The 20,219-nt window shown below is 45.7% G+C and overlaps 1 protein-coding gene across 1 annotated transcript; it reads right to left on the bottom strand.

Annotated features, from left to right (window-relative positions):
* Window positions 1-1,654: 1,654 nt before the first annotated feature.
* Window positions 1,655-20,162, bottom strand: Trm1 (tRNA methyltransferase 1). The gene is made up of 15 exons (XM_077634284.1): window positions 19,831-20,162; window positions 17,235-17,325; window positions 14,837-15,018; window positions 13,765-13,874; window positions 12,921-13,033; window positions 10,849-10,997; window positions 8,973-9,056; window positions 8,238-8,307; window positions 6,276-6,410; window positions 4,695-4,777; window positions 4,507-4,615; window positions 4,317-4,390; window positions 4,110-4,229; window positions 3,274-3,373; window positions 1,655-1,775 (listed from the first exon to the last, which is right to left on the bottom strand). The coding sequence occupies exons 1-15, from the start codon at window positions 20,130-20,132 to the stop codon at window positions 1,662-1,664; spliced, it is 1,836 nt and encodes a 611-aa protein (XP_077490410.1). The 5' UTR covers window positions 20,133-20,162; the 3' UTR covers window positions 1,655-1,661.
* Between the last annotated feature and the right edge of the window lie 57 nt (window positions 20,163-20,219).

Here is a 20,219-nt window from a genome sequence, read left to right as displayed (position 1 = left end):
TGTGGCTCGCGGTTTCCCTTCGCGACACTGTCGCAAAAACGAGCAAGATGTCAGGGGAGGGGGATGCATAAAATGTCACAAAAAGGTCAGCTACAATGACCCTTGGCAGCAACTACAATCACATCGATGACTAGTCATTGGCTACAGCCCATGCAAACCACTCAAGCTTGTGATGAGTCGCAATACTGCCACAAACCCATGCCATGATTTTGGCCAGTATTCTTTATTACCACTGGTTCACGACCTTAATGCTTTCAGCCTATCACTATAGCAGTTGGCTTGCGCATGCACACCAGGGAACTGCTCGACTGATTATAGATGATGGATGCAGCTGATCATTGATGATTTTGCAATGTCCTGGGCTGTTTGTGACGATGGGAGTGTACTATCTAGAAAGTTTCCAGTTGCGCACAAACATAGCACAGCCGATAGCCACTGCTATTCAGATCTCGCTGATTGCCAAGTGTGCATGTTGCCATTGCTGCCAAAGCGCCTGCTTCCTCGCACTGTAACATGGCAACATGGCGTAGTATTCGCACCATGGCAAGCGTGGCACTACACATAGCAAAGATCCTTTTTCAACACAGAGTGCAATAAACAAGGTAAAATTAAGGGGACACTTAATCACAGTATGTATCGAGAATGCAACAGCGGTAAAAGTCTGAAGTCCGCTCAGCCCACCACCGTGGTCGGCAATGTCAAGCGGCCAGCGTAACTGTCGGTGCACCTGCCAACTCGGCTGTGGTCTCACGATGCCGCACACCCTATCAACCAACCAGCGAATTTTACGGCAGAGACTGCCGGACACCACTGGGTTTATTCTCCAATGAGGAATTTAACGCTCTTGCATTAAAAAACTGCACATCACATTCCATATGGGTGAGTGCCCGACTGCCCCATTTGGAACTGGAAGAGTGTAAATGCAAGCAGGAAATGCCAAATCAGAATCTCCCGCTGCAAATGCAGTTCTTCTTCAGGGGTGTTCAGTGCAACTCTGATAGCCTCAAATTGAGCATGTCACTAACTTCCATCTTCAAGCGAGATCGGTTGAGCTGTGGCCTACACAAGATGGAACAAGGATGTGCCGTCAAGATGCTCATCTAATTCGGTGATTCCGCAGACTGCAGTGTCCACTGAAGGCGTGTTCCTACGTACTGCATAGGTTTTTCAGAAGCACCTTCCCGCCTGTTTATGCCAAATCTGGCATGGCATGAATTGCCGACATCCCCAGGGCTGAGAGACAGCTTCTGTGCAGATATGTGCGGCACACATGCCTGCTCGTCATATGCTGTGAGCGATACAAAGCAATTCACCACTCCTAAGAAATGATGAAGAGCGCCCACCTCACGACAGTGCCCTACCTGGTCGCCATCACCATAGAAGGCACAATCTCAATCACTCCCCAGCCCAGTGGGTGCATACTTTTGTGCAGCATGGCCACTCACCCCAGGGAACACGTAGCTGCAGCCGCAAGATGCACTTGTTATTTGCGCATGCACTGCGCAACATTGTGCAGCAGCTCCAGCAGGGGGATGTGGATGAGCACACGCAAGGAACAGGCCGAGTGCAGCTGAGCTTGCTATCATGGAAAATGTCCGCTCAACTGCACAGCCTGTCCTGGTACATCTGTGAGGCGTAGATAGGCAACAGCCAGTCATGAGCTACGCTTCTTTACTTGCACCCTCAGTGGATTTGTCTTGTGTGTCGCCTGCTTGCTCGCATGTGTCTTCCGCGTGAGACGCGTCGTCCGCTGACTGGCAGGCCTCATCCGCAACCTGAGGACAAAGTCAACAATGCATGGCTAATGCATCTTTCCAGCTTCGACAAGCACGCTCACACATACCAGTCATGCAGCTATTTGCATGCAAACATGGAGCAGTAGCAAGTGTGTCAGGCACTTGTCGAACACGAGGCGCCCGGTCACAAGTAGCCAGAGGCTGTGTGTTACGCTTAGCACCAAGTTCCGAGGAACTGGGAAAAAACAAAGACTTGCAGGATGAAGAAAAGGAAAGCCAATGCCAAGAACAAGGAAAGCACTGACAAGTTACTACCGTATTCACTTGTCTAAGGGCTACACTTCTTCTTTTTTTTTTAATGCAATGGCATCACAAAATTCCCTTTGGTGAGGTCATCACAAACTGCACACTATTGCCACATTCACTGCAATTGCCACCTGCCCATCGTGGCCCTATGCATGAGCCTCATGGGCGCTCGAGAAGAGCAATCTGGGTCTCACAAGCCTCACTGGTGGCTGTATTCGAAACGTCCACTTACCACGGCAGTGGCGCATTGCTTAACTGCTGCACCAGCTGTGGTATGAGGACCCCCTGCGATTTATGAATGCGATTGAGAGGGTCATGATGTCATCAACGCCACATGACCATCAGTAGGCCAATCATAGAGGACCGCCAGATTTGAAAATATGAGCACCCCCAAAATTTGAAAGTTGACCCACCCCCAAAAATTCCAAGGTGGAAGTAGGCCCACCTCAGAAAATGGATTAAGGTGGATTATTGGAAATGGTAGGTGGATTAAGCTTGATTATTTGGTTGGACTGGTATAATCTTGCATGATAATCTAATGGAAGGCACTGGAACATCCTAGGAGGTGATGACTCGTGCATATGATATAAGGGCAATGGAACCAGTTCCAACCGGAGCTTAGGTGGGAAGATCGCAAGAACATGAAACACTTGTTGTAGACCCCTTACCAGGCAACCTAAATGCTATCGCATTTTCTTCTTTAGGAATGTATTTAAGAAGGCTCCGAAGTTTTTTCGAGATATTGAAGGGATTCAGCCTTTACACAAAAGCAACATTTTTCCACCGTTTTTCTCATTACATAAAATGGACCTGAGACCATGCGTGCTTTATGCGACAATACATGTTTTAAGAAGCTGGTGCCTGGTGGACCATTTACAGAGATAACACATTGCAAGTCTGGATGACATGAATGACATGACAACCAGCAAGTACTGCCTGCAATAAAACACGCTGGTAAGATGGTGGTGCTCAGTCTTCAAAAACCCGTGGAATCCGCGATGCACTGAGAGCATCAGAAGTGCAATTCGCTCACAAGTTTCCATGACCACACACATAAAAGAACTTTGTTCTACATTTTCTATTGCAGTATTTTGCTGTAATGCTTTGCCTTGAAAAAGAGGACTTGAGGATTACGAAAAAAATAATAAATTAATGAACTGAAAATTCTGACCAAACTGGCCATTTTATTTGTCACATACACGCACGTGGCACAAAAAACTCTTGAACTCACCTCAGCCAGTGGCCTCTTGGCTCCAGGGGGTACACCATCCATGAGTTTCCGCTTGCCCTGCAGTCGCCGACTCTTCTCCATCGCCTTGTCTGCCCACAGGCTGCAAAGAAGAAATTCCTATGCTCTCATGCGGCTTCAACACGAGCAGCTGAAACTGGAGATCTACCCGGCTGCTCCAGCATGCTACGGGACATGCCGAGAGCTCCAAACGCAAGGCTCAACGCTGTTCCTTCTCATAACACCACAAGAAGCCCATTGAAATTCAAGAGCCTCGGCTGGATTGGCGCTCACAAGTATCACCAAGCATCACGAGCATTACGGACAATGCAATTGTGGTACACATCAAAGCCACGAAGTTCAGGCCGAGCTAACAGAGGACAGCCACAAATGGCAAGAGACAAAGGCAGCAAAAAGGTAAAACCAATTTGCCCAGTTTTTTTTCGTTTCACTGAAATCAGGCGGTGCTTATAACACCAGATATTGAGCCTCTAGCACAAGGCCTCTATGTGCTATAAACTTTAAAACCTCTAAATAAGCAACCCACCCTAAATAAGTGAACCCAGCAATAAGCGACATAACTTGACTTTCAATTGTTGCAACCTCTATTCCTGTGTCTAAATAATTCAATGCATCGAGTGGACAGACAGCAGGGAAGATGAAACTCTTGGAAGCACGGACAAATCCTGGGAACAAATCCTTAGTCCACTGACGAACCAACCTCTGCTGAGAAAACAGGGTTTGGTGGAAGGGAGCCGATTTACTGTTAACCTTGGCCCCGTTCTAATGCAACCAAATTTGCTCGCTACCACCAAAGGATGCATGATTGCGTCTCCCACCTGGTCTTGGCCCTCATCTTGGGACCCCAGCAGGGCTCCGGGTTCACCTGGTACCTAAGCAGCTGCTGCTCACGTGACGATGGGTTGGCTTGTGGGTGAATGGCGAAGCTCACTGGGGACCTGCACATTTCCATGAAGCATAGCACGGTGCAACAAGGCAGCACTGGTGGTTTCGCACGATTTTATGCACACAAGTCAGCGGCATACCTGGGCTCTGTCTTCATGATCCCCTCCCCGGGTGACCCTGGCTCCAGCGGTTTCGGAGATGGATTTTGCAATTTCTGTTAAACGTGGAGAGATACATGTGAGAACACTTTCTACAAAACACACCTTGGTGGGCAACGGACAACACGCAGCAATGCAGGGTCCCACTGTGGCAGCACACAAAAGGGCTCACCCAAGTGCGAATGATGTCCCAGACAAACTCCATGGGTGCATCCGTTTTCACCGAGTTCTTGCAGGCATGCGACAGGGACACCTGGTAACCAGCATTGAGCAGTGCCGACCTGACGGCAACCAATCACGTCTGTGCACTACTCTTTGAGGAGGCGTCTCAAGCAAAGCAAAATGCGGCAGCCGACTGACCTGAACTGAAGCATGCTCGGTGTTGAGGCGCGAACGGTAGACGCCAGCCGGTCGAGCATGAAGTACAGCGGAACCTGCAGTTCCTGTCATGAAAAGATAAAAATTGACCGTGCTTACGCTACGCTAACAAAGTTTCAAAATTCAGTGATAGCAAGCACAAACGTCGTCAGTTTCTTCAGATCTCTCTCCCTTTCACCAAGTCCCTAATCCCTTCCTCCCTGGCACAGTCCTGGTGTGGCACTGCACCCATGGCAAACTGTGGCACTGCGCCTGTACCACAAATGACTGCTTCTGTTGGCATCAAACTTCTCTTGGAAAGACTCCACACTTACACCAGATGGCAGTGCCAATGCATGCAGTGCCATCAGCACTTGGTCACTGCACCAACTACAATGCTCGCCTGGCACACATCACTCTACGAAGGTGCACGAAAAAGCACGCAAGCGCTACTTGCACAAGCAAATGCAGTGCAACAAGGTGCCATTTTAAGAAATCAAACAAGATGTACCAAATCACGAAATATTAAAAAATTCAGTTTCTCAAAATTCGAAGTATGTGCTATTATGACTTTTCTATGCTGTCACGAAGTTCGTTTGCAGAAGCCTACCGGGAAGTGCTCCAAAAAATTGTTTAGTGAACTGCGGTGGTGTATGCTGCAGAAAGTGCAGAAAAATAAATGTTTTTTTTTTTTTAACCTTGGCACCTCAGCAGCACCATGACTGATTGCAGTGCCTTGGGGTCGGCAGAAAGCTTGATTCCTTGCCTTGAAAGCTGGAGCCCTGGAGCCTAGGGTTGATTTCAGGGACGGGCCTGAGGTGGCCCAAGCCCCCCTTATAACATGCTTGGTTCAACACACAAGGAAAGTGAAAAAAAGGGGATGAAAAAAAATCGGCGGCGGTTTAGCTCTGGTTAAACCTGGAGTGATGCGATAGCTACAGATGGCCGAGTGGAACTTGGTCACGTGACCAACCATGTGACAAACCACGTGATCAGCCAAGACGACGCTCCGCACCACGTGACCAACCATGTGACAGCGTCGCGGCGCAGCCACAGGGTGGTGGCGCCGCCACGCTGAAGGCTCGAAATACTACCGTAATGTAGCCATCGCTACAAAATGTTTGCAAGGAAAAGGGTGTTATGAAGTGAATGCGGGGAGAGTGGGAAGGGGCAGGCTACTCAGGAATACACAGCTATCCATGCATAAGTCGCTTTTATTGTAAATCCCATCATACAGCTACCCTTTCTCATACAATATGGGCCGTAAGAAAAGAAATGATAGTACTACCATGACGTAACTGAGCAGCGGGATACAATGGTTTTCATGTGGCAGCACATTCATCAGCCATGCTGTACGCCCCCAGCCAACAGTTTCTTCGAAACAGCTCGGATCAATGCGTGACTGGATATGATCAAAGCACACACCCAGCCCAATTGTGCAGCCAGCATTTTGTGTGTGCCCCGGCTAATAACAGAGGGGTCGTATGGCCTGCCCGTGCGGCCAAGGATCATGACCACTGCAGGGCATGCTCGGAGGCCACAGGCTTGTTTGAATCAAGAGTAGAGAAAAAAGCGGTCCCTCACCTCGGTGAGCATGTGCAGAATGCCCAACATCCGCTTGGAGGTTCCATACAGCTCGGGACTAGCAAGGACGCGGCTGATCAGCCGCTGAACAAAGCCGACATCATGCAGCGGGTTGATCCATATGGGGCCCCCAATCTGAACAGACAAGAAGTGTGGGATGAAGGAAAAAAAAAAAAATCAGCAAAACGGAAAACATAACAAACATAAGTTTGCATGGAGCCCGGCGGCTGTACTCACAAGCCAACTGTAAACCACATCCAGGATTCCGCAGGTGGTGTTAATTAAGGGGGGATGCGGCTTTCACCAAGAATTATTTATTTTTTGATGGGTTTACATGAACAAAAACATAAGTTTGCATGGAGCTCGGTGGCTGTACTCACAAGCCAATTGTAAACCGCATCCAGGATTCCGGAGGTGGTGGTAATTAAAGGGGGATGCGGCTTTCACCAAGAGTTTTTTTTTGATGGATTTACATGAAATTTTTAGCATATGAGAAATAAGGTTGTAACTACCCTAAAAAAATTTCAGCATTATATCTGAAGGACATTGCTTGCTACTACGCTTATTTTTCCCTACAGTCTTACAATGAGCCTCAAGTCCTAAAAAAATATGGCAGCAGGCTGGTTCAACATTCCCTGCATTTCGACAGGCAGGCTACAGGTCAAGGCATGCTTAAGAAATTTTTTTAGCAAAAACAAAATTTTCAGTCATTGAATTTTTGCGATGCAATGTCCGCTGACCAGTGTGGACTGAGAGAAAAATTTCAAACAAGAAATAAAAAAATTTATAAATCCAAAAAACAAAGATTGTCTTTAACTGCAGTATGGCCCTAGGAGTGCAACAAAACGAACGGGGTAAAATGAATGAAACAGTTGTGAACACATCTGCTTCGCTAGGTGAGCATCTACTCAAAACACTGGAGCAGAGAAAAACACTGAGAAAAGCACTATGTATGCAGTGCCATTCCACTTCACGAAAAAATTTATTTTTAGAGTATTTCCCGGTATGTTTCAGCAATGAAAATTTGGGACAGCACAGAAAACAAAGAATACAAGCACATACAATTTAAAGAAAAAATTTATTTTTTTACCATTTTTTGAGATTTGAAAGCCACGTCCCCTCCTTAAAGCTCTGCTTTTATGAACAGTACCTCTTTGGGCAACATTGGCCACGCCTCAAGAGGCAACAGAAAGCTACAGAGGGAATATGCACTGCGCCTATTGGGGCTCACGTATTTTTGCTGCGTTACTACAGACAGTGATGAGAAAAAAATCTCTGCTACTCCAAACGGATGTCTCAATTTCTATATTTTGAGTGTAGAACACCACGGTAATGCAATGAAAAATTTCGAATTCACTGCTTTAGGTCCTCTCCTTTCCAGGCTTTATGCTTTACAGTGCAACGTTACCGAGTCGACACCCCTTACCATTTGCCATATTGCATGAATGGGTGTCTACTGGCACGACCTCAACCCACGACCACAACCATCCCACGGCACCCCACAACCCAGTAGGCTGGATCGTGGGGTTGTGGGAAGTGAACAGTTGTCTTAGGAGTTAGGTCATCTAGCCATGATATGCCATGAAGCGCATCACACACAGATCACTAAGCGCATGAATCTGCACCACATTATTTCAAGCTAACGGCAAACATAATAACGGCTTCGAGGCTCCCAAAATTGTGTAATTTCAACTTCAGTGACCACCACTGTGCACAGAAGCAGACCCTAATCATAGCATGCTTTTGTTTCTACATATTTTTTCTTTGTTGAGTCGTTACCATGGATGACTCGCTTTATGGACAGTACTGTTCGGGAACCAAAGTATCTATGTCAACGAGGCACGACTGTAGATGCACATCGTAAACACACGACAGCATTTAACAATGGTGACGGCCACCTTTGGCACTTTGCCATCCATTGGCTGTGCACAAGAGCAGGCCTTCAGAGATCATGGCACTTACGTGGTGCTTGTGGCCGCAGTGCATGCACGCCAGGCCCACCGGCGGTCCAAGAGCAGGGCTGAACTTGAAGCTGCAAGGCCAACCAAACAGTCAGAAGAATCTTGATAAGATTAAGGAGCAGATCTCAAACAATATTCAAAATGCGTCCAAGGAAAAAAAGAAGAAAGACACCACAGACCACAAAAGGGTGTGAATTCTAGAGAAAAAGGATGAAAACGTGGTAGCGGCAGGCTACCTGGTGTGCAGAGCGGCAAAAGCGCTGCGCGCCAGGCAGCCTGGCGTGACCTCAGAGAGCATTGCCAGATGTGCCGCCTATGCCATATATTTCAGTCGCCATCTCCTTGGCTTTCCGATCATCGACCAGAGGGCTGCCTCAATGCATGGGCAGTTCAAAGAGAAGCATGCCCTTAGCAATGAATGAAGCAGTTCTGTCATATGCCTCACACCTGCAAATGCCCCTCCCTCAGTATGCACAGGATCGCTAACGGGCTCTCGCACCGAGAAGAGCAGCACACCGGACACCATTCCGTTGGCAGATTGCAAACCTCGAGCCGTGCTCCCGTTCTCTCACAGACTGATAAAGCATCTCAGAAATGGCCTCCTCGCTGCTGGCATCACCATATTAATCAGAAAGCACCACTCGTTAGAGTCGTTACAGTGCAAGGCTCATTTTCAGCCAGAAATGCTGCGCACCATCTACCAGAGCCTCGGAGGAAAAGGCGAGGGCGCACTCACCTGTTCCCCTTCTCTGCACAGCGCCCCAGAGGCTGCAGGGTGAATGTTTCGCAGCCGCTGCACTGGTACACCAGGCCCAGCTTGCTGCGCACACAACACACATGTTCCAGCAATGTTCAGCTGTGGCGCACCTCACAGTTATTAAGCGGACGCCAAGGACAAACTAAAACTTGGCCTGTACTGACTGCGCAGTAACGCCATTCTAACATCTACTTCGATTGAAAAATGAGCTTGTATAACATGGAAAAAGGCAAAAAAAATGAAATACAGTTGTTGCCATCACAAGAGAATTTTGCAAGAAAATTGTGGTGTGCTGAGACAGTTTTCGGGCGCATTTGTCACAAATCCCAGTCTAGGCTTCACTGCTGTTCACTTTGTAATGGTGATCCTGGAGCTTAGATCAAGTGGTGGGAAAATTTTTATGTGTAATATTCTTAGCAGAATATGCACTTTTCCGACCAGAAAAAAACATCAAAATAACCAGAAAGGGCCACAGAATTGATTTTCACTAAGAGCGAAAATTTGATGGAACTGTCGTAAGTGTTCCTTTAGGCCCCGATCGGTTCTTAACAAAATACTGTGGAACCCCGATTACACATTCCCTGTTCATGTGACACAGAGTGACATTTAAGTGAAAGCTTTTGAAACAGAACAAACATGCTTAAATACCTTCAGCACAAATTATGCTGACCATTCTGAATAACTTCCTCCTTGCACAAGCAACTGCAAAACAGGGCATAGTTACTCAAAATGCGACTCAAAATATTCCATGCACCAAATGGTCAGGGTTAACTCTTGCCATACTACGCTCGCCAACGATGACTTATACGATTTCCGAACCTTCCGCATTGCTTACGGGCATACTGCGCACCTGGCTGGTAGTCAGAGAACTGAAGTTTCATTTTCTATGCAGTTTTCTTTTTTTCCCACAAGGCGCCAGTTTTTGAGCATGCTGAGAAGCTGCAGTGCTCACTGCCCACTAACAACTTCACCGCTTGATTTCAGAACCTTCCACGTTGCTTAGGGCCACACCGTGTCATCTGGCTTGTAGTTAAACAACTGAAGTTTCATTTTCAATTTAGTTTTCTTCTTTCCTTACAAAACGGCCTTTTTTGCACACACTCTGAAGACGCGGCAACGTCCAAGTGGCTGGGAAACCTTAGCATGCACGACGCACACTCCAAAACGATACAAATTTCAGGACTCAATTTGTCTGTAATCGATTTTATCGATTACCCGAGCAGCAGCGAGTCTGACGATGCTGCCCGTTCGTTGGGATTCAGTTTCAACATCCGCGACGGTGGAAACTAGCCTGGAACACAGGCGGCCACGGTCCAGTGCCCAACTAGAGGCTTTCCAGATATTGTTTTGTAGCAAGAATACGATCCAGGACAGAACTTAGATTTTTTAGCAGACAGTGGCCAATAGAATGCCCAACACTTTGCATATTTCAGAAAATTCTTAATTTTTTTTCTTGTTAGATACGAGCGTGTCTCTATAGGCTTTGTTCAATTTTTTCCTGAAATCTTGTTTCTGGTAAATAAAATTTTCTGTTGCAATGCACAATTCGTTATTCAAACTTATATGCCTAAAAAGCATATTTATTTAGCTTTGTTTTCATGTGTTGCATAAAATTTCAAATGCAACAGTTTATGCAAAAAAAAAATACTACTGAAATCTAAGAAAAACCGGTCATTTTCAACACCGCAGAAAAAGAGTTAATGAAACATAATGTTCCACTGTAATACTGTGTACAGTATGGACGAAATAAAGCTCGCACTGTGACAGTTACTGTTTCTATCCTCACACAATGTAAACTCTTCCATTTCACGGTGTCTCCGTTAGCAAGAAAGGAGGAGGAGGAGGTGCACCACACCTTGTGGAGCGCTTGACAATTCCAGGGGCCGTGTACACCCGGACAAACACCCGGACATAGAAGTCCACGCTGAGTGCCAGCAGTGGCACCGTGTAACGACCGTAGCGGTTGGCATGGGACTCAATACTCTGCAGAACTATCCGCAGTGCCTGCACATGTGGACAACCATTTTCACTTCCCCCAAAGAAGGAACACGCTTCTGAACAATGGCACACAAGGCAGCAGCAGCACGATACACACAGAGTCCACACCAGAGGGGACCATTTTCCAAGGCCATGTTTGCTGGGTCCACAGCCCATGTGCTGTTTCATGTGACTGAGGTACACGTCACATCAGGCGTTGGCACATGTGCATGCGGAAAAAAAGCAGCAGTACAAGCACAGTAGACTAACGCACCGTGCATGACAGATGGGCTGCACATGAAACTTTTTTTTGCGATATGGCAAAGCAATGGCTGGAGAGAGGTTTTTGGTTGGCAAAATGCACAAGGAAGCTGGGGCATGGATTAGCACGGACATGTCTCCTACCAGTGCCCAGTGACAGTGACCAAATTGGGTACACAATCTTGACTCTCCAAGTGAGCAAATGCAATGTGCACTGCCCCTAAGCATGGACACACTGCACTGCTAACTGACAGCTGCAATGGACGAAAAGCTGTCTTCGTTCCACTGCCAAGGCTGGTGCGATTTTTGCTCTGAGGTCACATTTTTGTTGTGCAGTTGCTTTTCTAAGCAGTGCCTTGCGTCACCGGTGTCTCGACAATGTATGGTACGCTTCTCTCATCGAGTAAGTGCTCGCTTACGAACACACCTACCAGGACAGCTTGACCTTCAAGAATAAAATTTTTAATATCTCCCAGACCAGACCTCCTCCAGCAGCGCAAACATGTGACACGGACAGCTGCAATACAGCACCACTCTCCCCATAAGCGTGCATGGTCCTAAACCTGCCTCTGTCACGCAATTACTGATGATCACAGCAAGATCTTGATGTCATAGGGTCAGGAAAAATGTTTTTACCACCTGAAATTCATATTTACACAAAATGGATGGAATCCAGATGTTAAAGCACAAGAAATGCATTCATGCAATTTTATGTTCAGCTGAAGAGAATTCCGCAGTTGGTAATATCAGGCTGATGAGTCTTCCCAAACATCATCAAAGCTCGTGAGGCTGAACCCGCAAGCACGCATAGCTTTTGTCTAAAGCAAACAGCTCAAGCGGTTCACTTCTCATCTGTGTAGCTCGGATCTTGTAGCGTCAGTGGAAGCCCTAACTTTTGAAGGAGACTGTCCAGTTTGTGGGGATTCGTGATGTCTCGAGGGCAGCCTGTGCTGTTCTCTTTTGACTCCTGCGAAACTCTGCCCACTAATAGAGGCAAAGTATGGTTCTTGATGCCGTCGGTGTTGCGAAAAATCATTGGCATGCAATTTTCGCTTCGAAAGCAGACAACCAGCTTCAACCAAATAAATTTACTATGATGTAAATGGTTTTTGAGAACTTTCAAGGGTCATTTACTGACATGGCATTTGATGATTCTGATGTTTTCCTGGTTCTGTGAAGTTCAAATTAATGAGATTTTACTGCAGTGAGCTCGCGGTGCAGGCACTTGTGTTCTTTTTCTCAGGCCTTGCAATATACGACACTACGCATAGTTATTGTTCTCGGTTCACGTGTACCAGCACTGGACCTTTCTGGAGACAGCAACTGTCAATGTGTCCTGTATATGGTGACAGTGCATAGTGTTTCTATCCCAAGAGATGGCATTACAAGGACTAACATGAGAAAGTCCTAGACTTCCATTTAGCCAACTGTACGCCAAGCCCCAAGCAGTCAATTTGGGCAAGCCCGGGCAATTACCATCACCAAATGTGGCACTACTGGACAGAACCCACCATAAGATGACACAGCAATGTTGACTTCTAGCTCACATATGTCACAAGATGGCTGGGAAGAAAATGCCACAGCTCACTTGTGTCTCACTTGGCACCCAAGACACTTGCAAACATTTTTTAAAGCGTGATTACAGGCTCGGCCTACACTGGTGCTAACAGCGCGAAGGGGCACACATACCATTTCGTGGCAGCATTTGGTCTTGAGCGAGACTGCGCCATACTTGGCACGGCACGTTTCACTGCTGTTCCCGCAGAGAATAGCCATGTCTGTACATGTCACCAGCAACAGCCCTGGAGGCAGAATAAAATGAAAGATAAATGAAGATCCAGGATTGGCCACCACAGTTGCCTAAATCAAAGCTACTAGCCATGTTTTGTGTCTTTGGAAGTGCTACGCTTTCATGAACAGCCCTTGGGACACAATTAATTTACGCGCCAACAATCACCACTGCACAGAAAAACAAACATGGAAGATGCAGTAAATATCGAACTGCTACTACTTCTAACTCTCCACTGTCTCGTGCCTACCTTGCGGCTATTCTTTGTGGCTGTAAAAAAAAGCATACTATCACACTCCCAATGTGTGTTACTGATTATTGGCTTGGATTGGATGTGCCGCACTGCCTTGGAGGGCTCCAGATTATCGTCAACCACCTGGCGTTCTTTAAGCGTCCAACACAAAAATTTCAGCATAAAGGCGCCTTTCACATTTTGCTGCCACTGAGCCATAGCTCAGAGCATATTGCTGCCACAGCGACAAGCTGGTCCCAAACCCCGCTAATGGGGAGTACCTTGCACTTGGCACAGCTCAACACAGCCAATCGGAGCAGATTCCTCTTTACGTCACCAATTGCAACAGAGCTATCGAAACAGCCATGCCATTCCTGCTGTTCCCAGCTAACACTGCACATGACAGACAAGACCAGAAATCCAACCACTTCTCTTCAATCATGCTTAGCTCTTTTTGCACATTGTTCTGGTAAAGACACTGCATGGTAGAAAAAAAATAAATACGCATCTACCTCTGTCCTTCACAGCCTGGACAGCCGAATCCAGAAACGGAGCTGCGCTGCCATATGGGTCAAGGTCGATGACATCAAACCGTTCATTCTTGTGCATGTGCATCAAAAGCCTGTCATGTAAAAATAAAAACCGGAGTCATGTGTGCCCTCGACCACATAAAAAGAGCACCCAGTGACATGCACAGCCATTTTTGAGAACCTTGCAAGGAATACAGCAGTCACTACTGCAGCAGGCGGAATTAAACTGAAGAACAGAATCGCATATATGCCACCAAGCAGGCTATATTTACTTATTTACCAATACCTTCTGGGCTTACACAGGAGAGAGCATTCAATTATGTGCCATACGTTACGGCTATTCTTTTCAGAAACGTTCGGGGTCAACAAGAATACCCCTGCAGAGCTTTGTCGCAAATTCTTCAGGAAAACAAAGAGCGCCCCAATCGAAAAAGGCATGATCAGCGTTTTCAGCCTACAATACACTCGTTCAGGATATGACGGCCACCACAGAAGTTTTGAGGCAGGACACGCTAAAAATTCAGTGTCACTGAGGATCTAATACTGTTCTCGGTAAAAATCGGTTCTCTCGCTCTTTCTGGCCATGCTGATGTTTTCCTGGCAGCAAGACACATTTTGTTGCTGAGAAAACAGGACTTAAGAATAGACAATTTTTTTTCCCACTGCTCGTTTGAAACATGCACTGTCAAGACTGATCAAGACTGCGAGATTAGGTACTGGAAGTGGATGGCGGTGCACAGCCAGCATTACTTCAAGAAGTATTGCAGAGCTTCTTTAAGCCAGTATCCATGATGGCTCAGCTGTTTCTACTGTACCTATTCAGGTTCTTCTTTAGTTTGATGGCTCCAAAACACGGGCACAAATCCACTGAGAAGCCTATGCTGACATTTTCGTTACACAGCATGCACCAAGCAGTGCACTCACTTATCCAAAAGTTACACTATCATGCAACAAACTGCTCTATCAAGTGCATGCTTCATTTCACCCAGCTGTACACAATGTTCATGGCTGCACATCAAGGTCAAGCGAGGCTTCACAGTACAGGACCACTCACGCTGCTTCGCCACGGTTTGGCACAACAATGTGGCCAACCTTGTTGTGATCAATGTTGGCTCTCATGCTGGCGACAGCTTGCACAGAGTAGTCATTGGCAACAATCCGTTCGACATCCTCGATCTCGAGGGCATACCGTATTGAACGGAGCCCAGATGCTGCCAGGGCCTCCAAGATACTCACCTGCACATAAGACAAGCCAATAAGTTATTCCCACACTCCAATCAGGCACACAACTATAAGCATGATGGCGCTCGTGGTATATTCAAAGACTTGGTTAAGAATGGCAAGCTGGGTGAGTTGGTTTGACATGCTAATGGTGGTAAACAGTGCTTGTCCTGTTGTGTCTCCCTTGTCCCTGCCTTTCACGCTGTTCACCACCTTTAGTAAAGACTTGGTCTAGCAGTTTGATGCCTGCAACAAGCTCACTGCAGTGACAGATACAACCTCACCACACTAGTCTCTGTGAAGCAGAGAACGTGAATGATTTCAGAGCTAATGCTCTTTCTATCTCACACACGCACACATATTTGTGGATGCAAATTGAATACTGCAAAATCTTTTGTCCAGAAATGTCTACAAATTTCCACAAATGTGGATGCAATGAAATGTGCTGGGGCCTAAGACTGGTGCTTACAAACGTCTTAAGCCAGGCATGCGATATGAACGCAAAAAATAGAAGCAGATGCCTCCTTGCTCTACGTTAGCTCTTGTACAGCTGGTTTGTGTATGTGTTTTCCTGTGCTTGTATTGCAAACATGCACACTTTAAATTGCCTACAATGTGCAGATTTTTTGCACAGCGGCTTCATTTAAAAGGAATGAGTGAAGAGAAGTATAGCCGAGACCTTAGAAAGCAGTGTTGAGCCTCAATGCGGTCATATAAGAACCAAACACATCAAAGCATTCATTGCTCTGGCGCGGTCAAAAAAGATTGTAAACTGCGTGCAAAATAAAGAAATTACAATTTCAACAAAAATTAATCAATCAATGGAGAAGACCGCAAATTTGTCTGTGTAATCTTAACATGCTACAAATAAAAAATCAGAAAATTTTAAAATTTCCCTGCATTGGGCAGTAATTCGCATCTGAAGGGGATAGTATATACGGAACTTGCCCCCAATCTACGCCAGGTGTCTGGGGTCGCTCATGCGCCGTGTATAAATAAAGGACGAAGCTACGTTATGCCTCGTTGTGAACAAGACTCCCGTGGGGGAGCCAAAACGTCATCCCATCTTTTCTTTTGGTCGGCGCCTTCTTCTTTCGTCATGTACCATCCCGACCAGACGGGTTTCCGTCAGACTCTAGACTTCATAGTATATACTAGTGGAAAATTGGCATTATGCAATGAACCCAGTAAACAATAGCCAGATTTCACTTTCTTCGCTCCAAACGCCTGCGCATTTCGAAAAAGCAAGCTAGGGGCCACACATCCATAAAGTGACCATCCATGGCCAGCTGCAACACAATCGTGTAGGAACCGTGCTGGACTTAAACAAGAAACACTGCAAGATGACAGACGAAGCGCGAACTTTCATTTGTCGTCGTCCTTGCAGTGTCTCATATGAGTCCAGTGCGGTTCCCACACCATGAACCACCAACTAGCCCCTGTAATCACTCTCTTGCAATGCAATACCTTGGGCTCTGAACAAATCTGATTTAGCTTAAAGGTATGATTTTGAGAGGTGCCCCTTGTGTCCGGATACAAGAGGGCAATGTTTTGACCACAAGAATTAATTTTGAAACGTCACAACCTCTGTCCTCTAGAGCAGGAAATTTGATGGTTGATTATATAGGCATAGTGCAAGTGAGGTTTAATGCCCTGAAGCTACACATGGGCTTTGAGGGATGCCAAAGTGGAGGATTCTCTGGACTAATTTTGACCACCTAGGGTTCTTTAGTACCAAAGATACCAAACAACTGTGCCATTCAAAGAAAACACCCTGGAAAGCTGGAGCACAGCGTCATTTTCCTCCAAGACAATGCACCCTGCCACGCAGCATGTCATGCCCTAAAAATGTCAGTGCCGGCAGCTTTAAACTGCTACTACACCCATGTCACACATGTGACCTCGCACTGTCAGACATTCACTTGTCCCCTAGCACAAAATCCTGAATGAAAAGAATTTTCCAACAGACAACGCAGTCGTGGCTGTTGGTGATGAGTGGTGTGACCCAAAGACAGCTGTTTTTTTTTAAAGGTTAGGCAAACCTACAGCACAGATGGCACAGGTGCGTGGAAGTGCATGGGAACAATGTGGGACAGCCCTGCAGTTTTGTCCCCCTAAGATAACTGTGCGACATTAGGTGAAAAATAGCTCAACAAACTCTTGTAGCTCTAATGGCAGCCTCAATTCTGACTAAACGCATGAAAACCACTGAAAAAGATAGAAGAACTTGCTTTGTATGCTTGAGGGTTAGTGCTTTGGGCATTCTTCTCGGCAGCCACCTCTTCCCTCCTGACGGCAATGAATTCTTGGATAACTGCAATGCTGGTTCAGAAGAGAAGGAAGGAAGGAAGGAAAAAAAAAAGAAATGATTAAACAGAAACCAAGGAAGGAAGGGGGCAGGAATGAAAGAATGAACAAAAGAAAGAAAAAAGAATAGACAGAAAAAAATGTTTACCATGCATGCAATATCAGAGACTCGGCAGTCAGTTAAACAGCTCACAGGTGCTGTTCTAATTCAAGCTTACTTATAAAAAGAGGCTGGAGTTTTCGGAAACAGCTTAGAATGATAAAGAAAATCATTATTAGGTATAAACATGCTTTTCTTTTCTTTACATAAGGCTGCAGTTCTGTGATGTGTGAGCAATGTGTGAATACCTGATGTTTTTTAGCCATCCATTATTTTTGTGAAATAGGGGGTTTTAAATATACACATAGAAATTTTCAGATTTTCCTCGATAGCAAAACATTATGCTTGACTGAAAGGGGGTTGTAAAGCATCACATTTGAAAATGTGCAACGACCAACTAACCAAATTTCAAATCTTGTCCTTAGCCAAGTAACAGCTCTGATAAGGTAACGGCAACATGGGAGATTAAGGCACCATGCTAGTAAACTAAGCTTGACGAGGTGGTGGAGTCTCTCGGTAGGCACCAGGAGTATGTTTAAAGTAGTGGAGCAATGCCTCAAAACGTACATCACCACTTAATCCCGTGATCCTGTCATCTCTGTGGATTCCTCCTCCTCCTATATTGCGCACTTTGTTATTTTCTCTTGCGACCAATTGTAACTCATACTCAATAGCCAAAAAAATGTCACGTACATTTGAAAAATATTGACCTTTTTTACGGTTAAAGCGAGATTTCAAAAAATGAATTCGGTGTATGTTTGTCTTTTTTTTTTTCGGTTTAAACCAAAAACTCCAACTCTTACCTTCAAAGTAAAATGACGAAGTAAAAAAAAATTATGAATTCTACTACGTTCTCCTATGAATATTAGTATGTGTAAGTGGGCACTTCAAAACAATAAATATACTTGGCAGAACTTCACTCAATAAAATTCGCACAGTCTGTCTGAGGACTGCGTGGTTAGCATCACTATATGAACGAACACACTATGCCACTTAAGACACTAGCATGTCAGTCAAGCCTAGAACCGCACAACGTAATGTGTGACACCTGCCAATCAAGACTCTTTTTGACAGTGACATCTCAAAGAATGTGTCAAGATCAAACTACAACAGCCTGCCTTCCTCACTAAAATTGCAACTTGGTGTTCGCTGCACAATCAAGTATTAAAGCCATGAACAAAAAATGAGTGCACCAAATGACCAAAGTTCCATATGCATCAAAAAGAGAATCGGAACAATGAACGCTTGAAATAACTTTTAAGCCATTTAGGGCACCAAATTACTTAGGGACCAGGCTTTACACAACAGCAGATGTTCTAGCTGTGAATAATCTGCATGCATTGGCATGGTGGACAAGACAATGACATTATTGGCATCGGCATGGATGACCAACATTAGCGCTCAAGTGAAAGGCTTTAAACATTTGTGAACCCATCTCACGAATGCTGGTTTTACCCTTCCCTTACGGCGCGGTTCAGGTGTCCAACGATATATGAGACAGATACTGTGCCATTTCCTTTCCCCCCAAAACCAATTATTATTATTATTCAACAAGGAAATCAGGTGCAGCACATCATCAGTGAACAATTTCTCAACGCAAGCTACCATGAACATTTAACAGCTGTTGTTAACAATTTAACAGGATAGATTACAATTTGTTGGCGGCTACGTGTGATACCCCGAGTGATTCTTTCAAGTAACTATGGACATTTGGAGTGTTGATAAAAATGACACTCGCTACTTTGTTTCACGTTCTAACTTTCCTTGATGTTTCTGAATGCTACCAGCTTCTATGTTAATAGTTATGTTTTTTATTTAAAGATGGAAGGAAGTTTGTTTTTTAGGTTTTGATATTATTTTTACTTCGGTTTCATATTTGTCCTCAGAGCTAGCCCCCCTATCAGAGCCCTGTGTACGTTGGCAATCCGTAAGTGCGTTTGCTTTCGGCCTAACCCAGATTATCTGTGATCACCAGCTGCAAACGGTTTAAGGCTCATCAAATAAGCACCAGATTCGTTGGCTTGTTTAATCTGGCTCCCCTCCGGCCACTACAAAACACTTGTATTTGTACTGAATTAAAGAACATGCGGCTCTAAAACGGAGTAAAATTCATCCCCACAAGTTACCTCTGGCGAAAACATCAACTTGAACGGGCTAGCGAGGCTGGTTGTTTGTACATACTCGCCTAAACCCACGTTTATAGACGCACAAACCTACAGGTTATACAGGTCTCGTTTGTACTTACAAAGAAGATGTAGAGCAGCGTATTGTAAAAAAAAAGGGGGGGGGGGGGGAGGGATAATGTATAAAACAGTAACGCCCTGCCTTTCGTGTTGTGTGCTAGTGCAATTTGTGTCTTTGGATCATACGTGCAAATCAATTTTTTTTTTAAACGAAGAGCCATGCATGAAGCAGCTCACCTCACGTCTCTGTTAAATTCTTGTACAGGGTTGTAAAATACATCGTGCGAACTTGGGAAGAACACCTCCGCCTTGCCTTCAGTTACAGAGGTCTGCGGCACCTTGTCGACTTTGGCGACTACGTCCATCGGTGTTGTGAGTTCGCCAGCTACACATGGCTTGCTAACAGTGGCATCAGCTGTTTCGCCGTTCCCTGCAGCTGTCACACCTGCCATAGCAGCAAAATGAACGCTAAAGGCAGGCCCGCATGTCAAAAAACGCCGGTGAACAACGTAAACGAGTGAAAGCACGCGTTTGCACATGGGATGCAGCAAAACAAATTTACTGATGGACAGATGATATGAGCATAGTGGGAATCTCAACTTGCCCCAAGCTCTCACCCGTTGATT

The sequence above is a fragment of the Amblyomma americanum genome, chromosome 8 (assembly GCF_052857255.1).
Source record: "Amblyomma americanum isolate KBUSLIRL-KWMA chromosome 8, ASM5285725v1, whole genome shotgun sequence".
In the NCBI taxonomy this organism is placed as follows: Eukaryota; Metazoa; Arthropoda; class Arachnida; order Ixodida; family Ixodidae; genus Amblyomma; species Amblyomma americanum.
The sequence above is the reverse complement of the archived record's forward strand: the minus strand, read 5'-3'. Positions and strand labels throughout refer to the sequence as shown.

Coding starts and splice junctions, on each gene's coding strand:
- Trm1 (XM_077634284.1), bottom strand. CDS start 20,132: ATGTGCAAACGCGTGCTTTCACTCGTTTACGTTGTTCACCGGCGTTTT. Junction 8,308..8,972: donor TGTGCAGAGAAGGGGAACAG/GTGAGTGCGCCC, acceptor TTGGCCTTGCAG/CTTCAAGTTCAGCCCTGCTC. Junction 4,778..6,275: donor TTCTGCACATGCTCACCGAG/GTGAGGGACCGC, acceptor TTTTCATGACAG/GAACTGCAGGTTCCGCTGTA.